Source organism: Cygnus olor, chromosome 20 (assembly GCF_009769625.2).
Source record: "Cygnus olor isolate bCygOlo1 chromosome 20, bCygOlo1.pri.v2, whole genome shotgun sequence".
Taxonomy (NCBI): Eukaryota; Metazoa; Chordata; class Aves; order Anseriformes; family Anatidae; genus Cygnus; species Cygnus olor.
The window spans coordinates 8,459,725-8,474,271 of NC_049188.1; the positions used below are offsets into that span (position 1 = coordinate 8,459,725).

The 14,547-nt window shown below is 42.7% G+C and overlaps 2 protein-coding genes across 9 annotated transcripts in view; one reads left to right on the top strand and one right to left on the bottom strand.

The window, feature by feature from the left end:
- Positions 1-2,634: 2,634 nt before the first annotated feature.
- On the top strand, positions 2,635-5,654 carry LOC121057772 (pinopsin). The gene is made up of 5 exons (XM_040532398.1): positions 2,635-3,226; positions 3,414-3,596; positions 3,830-3,975; positions 4,355-4,594; positions 5,057-5,654. The coding sequence occupies exons 1-5, from the start codon at positions 2,881-2,883 to the stop codon at positions 5,186-5,188; spliced, it is 1,047 nt and encodes a 348-aa protein (XP_040388332.1). The 5' UTR covers positions 2,635-2,880; the 3' UTR covers positions 5,189-5,654.
- Positions 5,655-7,386: 1,732 nt separating this feature from the next.
- The window catches only part of TEX14 (testis expressed 14, intercellular bridge forming factor), a 30,399-nt gene continuing 23,238 nt past the window's right edge, over positions 7,387-14,547 (bottom strand). For 4 of the 8 annotated variants that reach the window (XM_040532387.1, XM_040532386.1, XM_040532388.1 and 1 more), the window contains 7 exons: positions 14,313-14,384; positions 13,422-13,499; positions 11,778-11,895; positions 11,511-11,606; positions 10,423-10,532; positions 8,600-8,663; positions 7,387-8,390 (listed from right to left, as the gene is read on the bottom strand). In XM_040532387.1, coding sequence (XP_040388321.1) covers positions 8,354-8,390; positions 8,600-8,663; positions 10,423-10,532; positions 11,511-11,606; positions 11,778-11,895; positions 13,422-13,499; positions 14,313-14,384 — 575 coding nt within the window. In that variant the 3' untranslated portion in view covers positions 7,387-8,353. Of the gene's footprint in view, positions 8,391-8,599; positions 8,664-10,384; positions 10,533-11,510; positions 11,607-11,777; positions 11,896-13,421; positions 13,500-13,618; positions 13,668-14,312; positions 14,385-14,547 lie in introns of those variants that run through there. The other 4 variants (XR_005813948.1, XR_005813949.1, XM_040532390.1 and 1 more) reach the window with 4 other exon arrangements.

Here is a 14,547-nt window from a genome sequence, read left to right on the forward strand (position 1 = left end):
GCATGCCATTGCATAGGAGCCAGGCAGTTACCACCACAAGCTGTCTGTGTGCTACAAGCCGAGCCTGTTCCTGGGGGTGCTCAGCTCAGGCACAGCCGCCAGCTCACACAATTTGCTGCAGCATGCATGGTCTGGCCCAAATTCCTGCATACGGCACAGGAATACCAGGCCTGAACTGTGTAGGGCACCAGGTCTGAGCTGTCCTCCACATCCCGCCCTGCCGGCTCTCGTGCAAAACCCAACGAGGCACCGATGGGTGAAAACTTTCTGCGAAATGCTGCACCTTGCCAGAAATTTCTGAAGCCTTTAAACTGCGACTCCTTCGGAAGAGCTGCTGTTCCGTTCGGTCTCAATCTCTTACCTACAGCTTCTGAGCCGTGTATCTGTGTGTGCGTGTGCGCGTGGGTGTTGACAACTTTTGGAAAGCAATCAGACCTCTGTTTACTTTTCCAAGTTCCGACAGTGTTACACCTTGTTTGATATGGGGGGGAAAAAATGTTCATAGGGTCTTTTTTAATAACTTAATATTTGTAATGCGTTCTACAGATATGCATGGATTTTATTTGAATGCCAGCAGCGTGTCCACGAGGATGCTCCGGGTGATCTGCCGCTGCTCCAGCACCGCGATGCCCGGGAGCTGATTTTGGGGTGCTGAGCCCCTGGGGGTGTGGGAGCACCTGCCTGCAAAGTTGTCAGCAGTAAGCGACGGGTTCAAGCGCATGTCGCTGTGAAACTGGCTTATGGCTGCGGGGGAGCAGGACATGGGGGTTCATCACTTTGCACTGAAGCCTTTTCTAAGCGGACTGTCCGTGCATCCCAGCTGCATGCAGAGCGGTGGTCGTCACGCCAGCCTTGTGAAATGTTTGATACCGATGTTTTGCTACAATGTGAAGGCTGCAGAAATTGTCCTTACCTGCATCCTAAAGGAATTTTGTATTTCAGCATTATCTGTGTACTTTTGGTCAGATTTGTTAATATTTATAACGAGAACCCGAAATAAAAAGGGGGAAAAAAAAAAAAAAAGGAGGTGCTGGAGGTGCAGCTTTCAAGTCTCCCTGTGGCCATACCGTGGTCGTGTCACATCGCGTGCCCCCAGTCCCCCTGTGCTTTGCATTCCCGGGCACTGAGGACATTTTGCTTGCTGCAAACCCGAAGTTTTTAGACTGGTGTATGGGGAGCTGCTGAGGCTCGTTCTGCTGTCAAACCCTGTACCCACACTGTCCCCACTGCCACCAGGCCCCTGAGCCACCCCAAAAGTGCTGTGAGGTTTGCATGGGGACTGTCGAGGAGAGGGGATTAGGCAAGGATTAAACACAAAATCTGGCATTTGGAGTTTCCATTAACTTTGCATCACTCAAAGGCGCTGCATCAGCAGAAGGGCGTTAGGGACAATTTATTTTTCCATCGCAGATGCTGGTCACCGTGTTCCCAGTGCGTGGGGTAAAACCCTGTGGTTCTGGCTGCCCAGCCACAGCTGGGGTCCCGCCAGTGCCTCAGGTGCCCGGGGGTCTCCCAGGGGCAGAACCTGTGATTTCTGGCCCAGATATGCACGAGTACAGCCCGGCATCGCTTCCCTCAATTGCTGACTGTGAGTATGGGGACAGAGCCGCCAGCCAGGCGTGTTTGCACACACGTACACAGGTGCACAGCACTTGCTCATGCACCTGTAACTATACAAATGTGCACACCTATGTAATTACTTGTTGGTGTCCTGCGCCCGACGTGCTGCTGCCGCCTGCATGGGGCACAGCAGAGTTATGTGCACGTGTGTGTGTGTGTGTGTGCATGAGATGCACTTTTATACATCATAATGCTACGGTATTATAATACGTAACTATAAATGGCAATACTATAGTATTATAATACATATATGTGTGTCTACAAATACATCTATACATGGAGAGGTATATAAATATATAGATGTATGCATACATATGTATAGATGTGTATACAATTTTTATATATACTATATTATATAATTTATTAATATATATGTTAAATATATATATATTATATTATAAACTCTGTATATATATACACACTATAGATATAAGTATCTCCCTAACCCCCATATATATAACTACACATTCATCCTTTTGTCTATTATAGTATTATCATAAATAAAATATCTAATTGTTGTATTTCTACATATATTTTATTTATAATTTAGACATCTCTTCCCTGTATATAATAAATATATGCATGCATGTATATATATATGCATTCATATATTACATGTACTTTTTACATTTGTTTTCCATATAATTTAACATGCATATATATGTATAAAATATTTATATACAATAGATTATGAAAGCATATAGTACATATATTATCTATATACAGATATATAATATACAGATATACATACAGAGATATATATCTACAGATATATAGATATCTATCTGCATATATATCTATATACAGATATATAATATATATCTGTATATATTATCTATATATATATTACAAAATATATATATATATAATTATAGAGAACTATAGATATAGGTAGCATGCTCACTCAGACTGGCTCCACATACATGCATATATAAATATACATATATATATTTATTCATGTGTACGTGCATGTATATGTGGCTGTGTTACCACTGGGGCACTCACGTAACAAAATCTATCTACTCAATTAAATGAGGCAGCAGGCAGTCATCAGGTTTTTTGTTTAAGTCACTCTTTATCCCCCCCTGGAATACAGAGCTGATTATAAAAAGGGGAGGGAGGGCAAACCATTCAGATTAAGAAAAAAGCTTAAGGTGTTTCAACACAGAGCTCCTCTGAGGCTTTATAAAGAGGGTTGGGGGCTTCTGGGGAGGCTGATCTACGCAGGCTTCTCTGGTGCTGGTGCTCCAGGAAGGACCGATGTCCCCCGGCAGCTCCCAGGCACCCCCCAGCAATGGGACCCCGGGGCCTTTCGACGGCCCCCAGTGGCCCCACCAGGCCCCGCGGAGCATGTACACGTCGGTGGCCGTGCTGATGGGTGTCGTGGTGGTCTGCGCCTCGGTCGTGAACGGGCTGGTCATCGTGGTTTCCATCCGGTACAAGAAGCTCCGGTCCCCCCTGAACTACATCCTGGTGAACCTGGCCCTGGCCGACCTGCTGGTGACGCTCTGCGGCAGCTCCGTCAGCCTCTCCAACAACATCAACGGCTTCTTCGTGTTCGGCAGACAGATGTGTGAGCTGGAGGGCTTCATGGTCTCCCTGACAGGTAAGGGCATGAGCCTTGAGGCCTGCCTCGGCCTCGGGCTGGGGCCACGGCATTGAGCAAAGCTGTGTCCTGCAGAGTTCCAGGGATCGCAGCAGCTCACTGGGTCCCCTACAGGCAACACCTTACGTCCTCACAGCCACCCCTTCCATAAGGAAAAATCAGACACGACCCCTCCTCCTGTCTGCAGGCATCGTGGGGCTGTGGTCGCTGGCCATCCTGGCGCTGGAGCGGTACGTTGTGGTCTGCAGGCCCCTGGGAGACTTTCGGTTCCAGCACCGGCATGCCGTGGGCGGCTGCGCCTTCACGTGGAGCTGGTCGCTGCTGTGGACCACCCCGCCGCTGCTGGGCTGGAGCAGCTACGTGCCCGAAGGTAAGGGAGGTGGGCTTCGGGGGGTACCCAGTGCCACGTTGTCGTTTTTGCCGTTTGCAAGCGTGGGGTGGCTGGAGAGCACAGGGGCTTGTGCAGGGAGCTTGTCTGGAAACCTGAGAGGTGCTTGGGAGATAAAGGATCACTCAGGGGAAAGAGCTCTTTTGGAGCCTGTTACTGGAAGTCTTTTCATGTTAAGTTTGTTCTAGATTTGTTTCAAACCTCGTTTGTTCCAGGGCTGAGGACCTCGTGTGGGCCCAACTGGTACACGGGCGGCAGCAACAACAACAGCTACATCTTGGCCCTGTTCGTCGCCTGCTTCGTGCTGCCCCTCGGCCTGATCCTCTTCTCCTACACCAACCTGCTCATGACCCTGCGAGCGGTGAGTGCTGGGGGGGCCTCTGTTCACAGCCACCCAGGATCCCATGTTCAAGTACTGGGCCTGCAGTTCTGCAGGGGTTTTGTAGGTTCAGTACGGAGAGGCAATTCCTCACTGACAGGCGAGTTAACTTATTCCTGACAAGTCCCATTGCCATCAAGATGAAGAACCTGTGGCAGGTTTTGTGACCGGGTGCTCCCCCTTATTTTAAACAAGCACTGAACATGGGGATGGTGCTGCCACCAAACCTCGCTCCAGCTGCTTGGCTTCGGGAGCACAAAACCTTAGTTAAAGCCCCCTTGTCACCCGATTTCAGTGCTCCCAGGGCTGGACGTGCTGGTGGGAGAGGGCAAACAGGCAGGTTATTCACAACTCCCCACAGGCTGCGGCCCAGCAGAAGGGAGCCAACACCACGCAGCAGGCGGAGAGGGAAGTGACACGAATGGTGGTCGTGATGGTGATGGCCTTCCTCATCTGCTGGCTGCCCTACACCACGTTTGCCCTGGTGGTGGCCACCAACAAGGACATCAGCATCCAGCCGGCTCTCGCCTCTTTGCCCTCCTACTTCTCCAAGACAGCCACTGTGTACAACCCCATCATCTATGTCTTCATGAACAAGCAGGTGAGAAAGCCATTAGCTAACAAAAACAACTTCACTGGAGCTTCTGGGTAATGACTTAGTGGCCTTATAAAATGGGGAGGGACCATCCATCCTACCTGGAAGCCTAGGCCCACCTGACCCAGGAGGTGCTGTACAAGCAGGAAGGGCGTTAGAATAAAACGGGAAGGGAGGGAGCAGCCTCCTAGCCCAAACACAAGCTCATTTTCTGCTTCCATAATTTTATGGAGCAAAGCAACTTGGTTTTAGATTACAAACTGGTCATTCACATACAGGGCACACAGACTACAACTTCTATAGTCAATAAACTGCCAGCATCTGCCAAGAGTTGGGCTGGCAATAAATCCCAATCTGACCCAAACCCTAACAGGCTGCGGGGTGCCCTCCCCACCGCCTCTGCCTGATGCCCTGAGGCAGACACCAGCTTCCATCCCAATTAGTAACCTTCCTTCTTCCCCTGCCCAGTTTCAGAGCTGCCTGCTGAAAATGCTGTGCTGCGGTCACCGTCCCCAGGGGACAGGAAGAACCATGCCAGAGACACCCGGGCCCCGCGCAGGCGTCGCTATGAACAAGGTGACGCCGTCACACCATGTGTGACCTCTGCCTGCTCCTACCTGCAGAAATGTCAGCACAGCCTCATCAACACAGGCACGCAGAAAGGCTGGGGAGCAGCGGTTCAAGGGGACCCAGCAGTCCTCACCCTGCTCCCCAGAGCAACCCCCATTGCCTTCTCCTGCCGTGGGATAAAGTGCAAGCCTTTATTTCACCCCTGCCTTCCAGACCCTCCCCTCGGGGGCTCAGGAGTCTTTTAAGGATAAAACATGGCAACAACTTTTCCTCCATGCAGAAAATCACAAGTTACTCTTCGGCCCTGGAGTTCAGCTGAAGGCTCTCCGGCTTTATCTGGCACCTGCAGAGTGTGCCAGAGGCAGGAGCCGTCTGTTTGCTGTCCCTGCACAGACCGAGTCCTATCTGCATGGCCTGAGCTTGCTGTGAAGTGTTAGGTCACGTTGGAAAAATCATGCAGGTATGTGTAGGTGCAGACTGAATTAATAAACGTTGGAAAATGTTTACAAGATCAGCTTTGTCTGTTTTACTAGCTGGTAAAGAGTCTCACAGCACAAGACACCATTTGCTGATCTCCTTCCACCATTTTCCACGGCTTTTGCTGTTGCAGCAAAGCCATGAATGGGGTTAGAAGGGAGCAACGTTGATGGCTGCTCACCTCAACAAATTCATTCCCTCACTAGCACACAGTCCATGCCTTGATATGCAGAAAGACGATTTGGTTCCACACACATGATGATGATAAAACCTTGGGGACCAATGTTTTTCCTCTCTGAGTCCCAGCCCCCAAAATAATAATAAATAAATAAATAAATAAATAAAACAAGTCCAGTGTGATGATAGATACAAGGCAGCTGAGGATTCAGCTTCTGCTTAGCAAATGAGCATTTGCTTTTTTCCTTGCATACCTTCACTTGATGACCTTACTGCATGCAGGGTTCTGCAAGGGCCTCCAAAGAAATAAAACACCTGCAGGCCAGACTGTGGTGGCAGGGGGCCAGGACACCCATCCTCACCCAATCTCCATCCCCGTTTCTTGACTTTCCTCTCTCCCCGTTTCTGCATGCAAAACTGCTCAAAGGCTAGCGCCTTAGAGAGGAATTAGAACAGCTCAGTATCACTGTTTTAATTTAATTAATTGGCCTCTCATTCTTGGGGAGGCTGAAAAGCAGCATTAGATGGGCCCCCTCTGATCTTTTCTGCTGTCTTTCACTGGTCCTTGTTTAATTCTTCCTGTTAATTACAGCTTTTGCGTCCATGCTTTATGTTATTAGGGTGATTTATATTCACTCTAAACATAATTCTGGAAAAGTACAAGCAGCTGAACAACTGAGATCTCCAACTGCTGTGTTCTGGCCTCGATAAGGAGAGCAGACAAGCTATGGGCTACAAGAAAGGCTCTCTACCAACAGAAATATTAACTTTCCACATTAAGATTAAAAAGAGATAGGAAAATGGTTCACAGTCTGCTCACCATTTGGTTTGATAGATAAAATAGAGAAAGAAATCCAAGAAGCTAAGATTTCACATGTTGCAAGCCAAAGTGATTTTTAATTATGTGCATGTAAAAACTCACGTGCTTGCTCCACTCCACCACACTGCTGCAGACCAGCAAGTTCTAATGACTTTTTTCTTTATTTCATCAAGGCTCTGACACATAACAAAACCACACAGACATTGCCCAAAGTGATCACACATTAAAACCTGTGGTTTAACTTTTGCATGCGTCATTACTGTGTGTTCTTCGCAAAATCCGCAATACAACATTAGTCTTTCCTTAGCCCTTTGCCTATGTAAAACAAGACCTTGTTCCAGCAGCATGTATGAAGAGTATGATGTTCCTCTGCCTGTGGGGAGGATGCAGAACTCGCACACATGCGGGGAACTGTATACCTGTGGTTGATATGAGCCCAGATTAGAAAATCTGGAGCTTCTGCCTGGAATTGTGTAATGTACAAAAGTGAACACTGTTTGCCATGCACTGACACAGCTCTTAACCCAGGAAATCTCCTTGCTGCTGGTGATTCTGCTCTATCACTACCCTGACGTAACTAAATGGATGAAAGACTTCTTTATTTTTTCTTGATCTCTTCTGAGGAAAGCCCTCTCAAGTGTCCCAGTTTGCAGCCTCTGCCCTGGAGCAAGCTCTACATCAGTAGCTAGTTGTACACATAACTGGATGATCAGAAGTAACAATAACAAGTAAAAACCAGAAGAACCAAATGACAGCACATTAAGCTTAGAAACTTTTATTAGCGTCATTAAACCCAATTCATTAACAGTTACAGATAGGCAGAACAAGGATGGAAAAGCAACACATGGTACACCCAAGTACGTGAAGGCAGCTAAAATTCCGCTGTCTGTTCAACAGGGCTAAGGACAACCGTTACACATCCTGCACCTGAACAGTATTAAAAAGTTGCTGTGCCCATCAAAAGCCTGATCCAGAATTCAAGTAGAGGGATTTTTTTTTTCTTTTGGATGAGGCCTACCAAAACTGTAGTTTAATTAAACAGAACGTATCTTAGTAATGCTAACCAGAAATAACTTTGCATATTCTTGTCTAACACTGACAGGGAACGTATTGGTGCAGTTGCAATCTCGGAAAGAACACTATCTTTTTCTCATTAACTTTTTGCACAGTAATTAATCCCCTTAATCAGTCAAATCAGTTCAACTCTAGATCACAAAAGCACTAAGAGAAAACAAGAAATTACCCTTGTTAAATTTAATGAGCAAGGAAAAACATACAGCACATGGGCTGTAGCACAGCGCTCCACACTTCAGCATGGAAAAATTAAATGAGAGCCTGAGCAGTGAAAACAGCCCACAGAATCACAATCATTTTGTCTGTAACACTGAAAACTGCATAATACAACAAATTCTTTTGCTTAGGAAAGCATACATATACAGAGAAAGAGAAGAAAACACATAGCAGCTTAGTAAGTGGTGTTAGATTCCAAAAACTGATCAGTTTTGCAGTATTACTGATACGATCTTCATATCAAAACAGTATCAGTTGCATTACAAAGTAAAAGCATTAAGATTTTTTTTCAGTACTTGCTGCTGCAGCTAAATGAAGAGTGAGCATTCAAAGTCTTTTTGGCCAAAAAGGTTTGCAGTTCATGGGCAGTATATTGTACCAGCTGCAGTAAACAGTTGAGATATTACAATTTTTTCCACTGTCCATTCTAATCATGTAGGACAGCTGCTCTGATCCAAAACAATTATCCTGTAGGGAAAAAAAAAAAAGGTAAAAAATAGTTTAAAAGAGTTACACACTTGTTTGTTCCTTATATCAAGCTGTACAAGTTGAAGAGAATGGAATTTTATATTGCAGCTCTTGCCTCCTGGGCATGGAAGACAAGAAATGTATCTCATGCAGAGAGAGAATACATAAATTTCTGCAGAAAGCCCAATTTAATTCATGGAGATGCTCACCTAAATGGAGAAAGTGAAGACAGCCGTTTCCGTAAGCGGAATTTCTGATCTTCAGGGTGTGTATCTAAACAAAAACAAACAAAAAAAAGCATGTTAATTCAACTCAAAACCAAAAACATACACAGCCACAACACTTCAAAGAGAATGCTCTGGTTTTGTCAGCATGCTGAACTGAGCACTACAGATCCCTTTGGCTAGATCCATCAAGTTGCACTTGAAACCAGTCTGAACTCTGTTGCTCTGCTGGGTCTATTACACAGGAACCTCTTTGTGATGAGAAAACATAATTTTCAAAGCCTGAAGCATGCTCCTACCATCCTAGTAATTTTAGAAGTCTGACAGAAAATAGGGTCATATATACTAATGCTGTGCAAAGAACAAGCATTACCACGTTACCTCTAGAACTCTGAGTGTAAAAGTTACCATCAACATTTCCTAAACTAACAATCAGGGACATTTCAAACTTTGGGTGCCTAACTAGCAAGTGAAACACTGATGATGAATAGCTGATTGCTAAAGTAGTGTTAAATGCTCACAACACTGAAGGATAGTTTTCTTTAAATCATTTTGTGCTACACATTGAAAAATCACTTCTTCCTGAAAATCGAAGTCTACTGTCTTTTTCTTCCCGGAAGAAAGGGCAGTTCTTTTGATTTTTTCTGCAAAGCAGTAAACGCACATTAATGTAAATATGACATCCTCTTCCTTTAACAAGGAACATCTTTAATTGATAAATGCTGAACAATGGTAACCTCTTACGTTAGCTGCAGAACACTAGTCAGCTTTGACAGTCCCTAATGGAGATCTGGACTGAAGTACAGGAATGCAGGCTTTTTTTTTTTTTTTAATTTAAATCAAGTGAAACACAAAAGTGTTTTTCTGTTATCTTATTTCTTTTATGCAGTTCTTTGTATTCTAACCAGGAGGCAGCTCACCTTGTTAACCAGAAATTATCTCATATAAAAAATGGAAACCTTGGCCAAAAAGAGAAGATATTTCTACTGCTTAAGGAATTGTTCACTTATGTTTTCATCATCGCATTAACTTCTTGAATTTTAGACACTAACTCCCTCCCATATGTCCTGACTGAAACATTAATATAAAAACACAGCTGTGTCACAGACAACACAGCTGTGTCACAGGCACCACAGCAGCATGTTATAGAGTAACTACTTACACAGATCTAAAAAGCTAAGTTCCTTAAACCTGCTTGCAGAAAGATACCTTGGCTGCCAACCTATGTAAAATCACTTCATCCCTCAAATAGTCCTAGAATAGAGGAAGCGCTTTCATTTCAGTTTGTGCCTTCCTCTCTGCTTCCAGTTTCTATTGGAGGAAAGCCAGGAGAGACTAGACAGAGACAGATGTTTAAGGGATTTGGTGGCATTAGCATATGCATCACAGGTACATACCAAACCATAGTGATAATAACTCCAAGTCCTTACAACAGCGTGAAGCCATTAGGTGCCTAAGCCAGAGAGGCTGAAGACTAAATGGGACACAGAGGCGGCAATACCAGCTTTGGAGAGGTCAGTAGAGGAAACTGCTCTCTCACTACGAGACATACCCTCTGCAACTCCAGCAAATGGTCCAGAATGCTGTCAGTCTAAAGCAATAAAAAACCCGAAGTTTTCAAGGATCTCTGAAAAGATTAAGAACAGCTTCCTCTCTTTGAAAATCACAGGGTAGAAACATCACCCAGATGGGGCGAAAACAGAGGAATGCAAAACACTACTCTGTGCAAGCTCGACAAATCCAGTGCTAAAAACATAAGTGAAATACTGCCCATCCCAGCATCCAGCAGCTTTACAGACGAAGAGGACCTTCTGAACTCCCTGCACAGCCTTCTGGCTCGCTGCTTCTGGTCCCAGCTCCACCTTCCTCTACTCCCTTCTTCCTTCCAAGATCTTCTGGATCTTTCAGGCTTGCAGCCCTTAAATGACAGAATTTTATCATTCCTTTTTTTTTTTTTTTTTGTATTTTCTTTTAGAGAAGATGAATACAGAGTACTAAAATAGAAGCCACTGGAGATACTAGATGCTTTTTTACTTTTACCCTGACCTGTAATGGACATCTGCCCCACCAACCTCTGAACAATCACTCCCCACCAAGTCTACAGATGTGCTTTACCTTCACATCCATGAGCAGGCTCCAATGATTCCTTGTGTGCATTACATAAAAGCAGTTTGACTATGAGTGTGAATGGGCTTTGGATTGAGCCACTTATGAACACAGCTATATATACACACTGCAGGAATCAGACTGCCCTATCAGCAAAATCCTCCTGATTATCATGACAGTTTGCCTTCTATATTAAAAAATCCTGATGCTGAACACAAGACTATCTTGTGTTCCTTAGTAAGATATATGTTAAGAATGACTTATGACTACTCATTGGCATTTACTGTGGAGCTGTTCAGAGTTTAAAGCTCTTATCTTTGGTTCTAAGAGGAAAAAAAGTTATTTGGGCTATGCATTTTTTTCTTAAAATGATGTAGATACGATGCCTGCCATTTTCTTCATTTCTTTCTATGTGGCCAAGCACAATGGCTTTCTCAAACTCTTCTTTAAAGATTTTCTTTTCCTAAAGATCTTTCACGATTTTATTCTCTTAATATACATTTTTCTCATTACCTCAGAGAATCTACCGTTCTGGCAAATTATCTCAAATTTCTGTAAAAATGATGCACTTCCTTGCCTGTTTGAAACATTTACTTTTCAACTACAGGAAACTGCCTGATATTCTTTGCCCTACAATTTAATACTGAAAGTTCTGAATGATGCCTCCAAGTGGAGCTCCCCAAAACATTACTGTCTGAGGAATGACAGTCCATTTCCTGAAGTCCCACATAGGTCTTTATACAGAAGATAAACAAGAAACTTGTGAACAAAATATCAATTATCAGCTAACCCAAGGGCATGTGCCTGAGGTTGTTCTTGGATTTCCTCATCTGCAGGAACAGCATGGAGAATTCCTTCTAAAATGTCGTCAAGAGTGGAGTGAGCCCTGTTGAATAAAAGATTTTAAATGAATGCTGGAAAGTTTAATATTATCCTGAAAAAAAAGACAGTAGAAATGAGCACAGTTCTTAGGAGAGTTGACTTAATGTAAACATTGAATGTTCTAAACGTTTGTAATTCAAAGCTAAATATGCCATTATCATTGTCTTTTTCATACCTTTCTGTTTCCTCTGCTAAATTAAATGCCTCCTTAGTCAATACACTATGATCTCTCTTCTCATTTTGCTCAATTTCTTCTTTTGTGTCTCTGTCTTCCATTTTAATTTGACCAGCAACTATTCACATAAACAGAAAGAATTTAATAGCAAAGTTACGAAAGGAAAATACTAAACAAATTGTGGTTTTATTTACTGCACTTGGGAAACTTTCAGTTGTCTACTTTTTAATTTTTCTTTCCGCAGTCATCTGATCTTCTACCAATTAAGTTCGCATTATCTACAGTCATAGGCGGCCAATAGCAAGACCTAGATAAATATTTTACTGTAATACATTTTTAGATTCAGAAGAGCGAACATTTTGCTTCGTACTAAAATGAAAAATGCATGTGGACATTAATCTTTAATCTCTCGCCTTACAATCCAAGATATTGAAGAAAAATCAAAAGAAAACCTGTGGATGTTAGCTTTGTTACCCTACTTAGCAAAATCCAATGATATTCCCCCCCCCACCCCAAGACTTATCTCACTAAGTTCTCTTCTCTACAGCATGTGAATATATTCAGCCACCTTCTGCTAAGCTATGATAAGCAGGAAGCAGTAGGCTGTCACAAAAATGGAGTCTGAAATAGCTGTACTTTATGCAAATACAACAAAACCACAGTGATTGAACAGCAAGCAATACAGGCTGCTGCATTCCTTGCCACCTAAAAACACGATACTCCTATGAATAAAGTCACAGTAGCTGCTATCCTTTTGGTAACAATTTTAAATGGGAAAAGATCTAACAAAGCTGTAGGATAACACAAACAAGTGCCAGTATTATTCTCAAGTGACTATGCTATTTAGCTTTTTTACAGATTAACTCATATTTTGCCCTTTTAAAAAAAAATACAAAAAACTGCTCTTCACTTTCTGACTCATTGGAAACAAATACAGAGTCTATAAAGATTTATGTTTTCTGCTCCTCTGACTTTACTTGCTGTACATCTAAAAATGATTCCCACTTACTACTATTTGCAGTTTCAGAAGTACAAAGATTTACCGCTGCTATCTTTGGTACCTTTATAACAGAACAGGAAACATAACACTGATTACCCCAAGAGATGCTATTTTCTGACATCACGAGATCAGAGGCACTATTTCATGATAGTGAATATGAAACATAAGCGGTTCGTGTGTACTGGCTACTTTCAACTGAACTGCCCTTTCAGAGCGGAAACTTCAGCTCTATTTTACATCAGCTGCTCACCATCTATACTTTTGTGGGTTTCGTCACTTACGTTTGAACACAGCATATGTTACAGTGGCATAATGAAAGTAGAAGATTAATTCTGATAGTTCAAATCTGCAAGCCTTCCATAACAGATCTTTGCAGACTTTAGAGAGGTGAACGCACAGAGAAAGACAGCAAACACTGCTGGAGGAGATACTGTTTGTGAAAACACTGCGTATCATCTTATCCAGAAAGGGGAAACCCTCTCAAATTTCTGCTGAATTTTCCAAGATAGCAACCACAAATACAAAAAAAAAAAAAGCTGAAAATTAAGCTTTTCAAAGTATTAACTTTTCAAAGTATTCAAGTAATTTTGCAGCAAAGTTACTTTCCATTTGTAATCTCTATGTTAGGACTATTATCAACTAACCATTTATTTGCATTCCATGGTCAAATAATCCCTTCTCTTCAAACTCTTGAGTGATGGAATCTTGCTGCTTTAAATACTCTGTTAAAAACAGCATATTTCCTTACATCTATAAAATTCAAAGTACCACTTTCTTTATCCACCCAAAACTCCATGAAAACTCTTACATAATCTATAGTTAGTCTGTATGTTAATCTTACAAATTGTCTCTGGCCATTACGTATTCAGTTGGTGACAGACTCCACAGCCCTGTTTTGGTGAATAAGGTAATAAAAAGATTAGAATTGCCTACGTGCTTCATTTCTAAAAGAGCATAGGACCTATATACATTTAATTATCCTTCTGTCTGGTGTTTGTTTAGGAAGTTCACTGCTGATTAACCAAGAGAAAATTTTCTGTAACCCATACCAGTAAAAATAATGAAAGATTTTTACTCTGTGTTCTGGCTCAAGACATATATGACTAAAAAAATAAGTGTATATCATTGAAACTAAGCTCTGCAAAAATACCTGATGGATGCAGCTACTCAGCTGGCATTGCTTTTAATGAAGAACACGCAGAGCTCCACGACACCTTTGAAAACTTCAGTCTACACAAAATTCATCTTAAATTACATCTATACTCAATAAGCTAACTGCTGTCGTCAGCATTAACTAACCATTATATGAAAGGCAGAAACTTCAAGGACTAACTTAAATAACTGCCAGTTATTCAAGCTGTTGATGCCTAACTTCCTATTCATTGACCTGACTGCAACTAATTTGGAAGCTCTTGTGTATTTTAGTAGTGAATGATCTGGGAGAAATCCTGATTGTGTACTGAAGTACTGTACTGTCCTTGGCTTTAAAACACAGCTGGCAAGTCTCATACCATTTTGGATGAAGTGTCTCTTACCAATGTCATCCAGCAGCTCTTGGGCTGGTGGAGGGAGATCATCAATGAAGTGGTTAGGTGCCTGTGACAGTGCTGAGAGAGAGGAAAAAAAAAGTCTAGTTAATTAGCAGTGATTAATTCTTAATAACTGTGATATAAGCTTAGAGTATGACAGTATTTTGCTGACATATATCATTTATGAATCTCCATGAGCCTGGCTCATTCACTTTTTATGAAATATCGTTAAGTATCATCA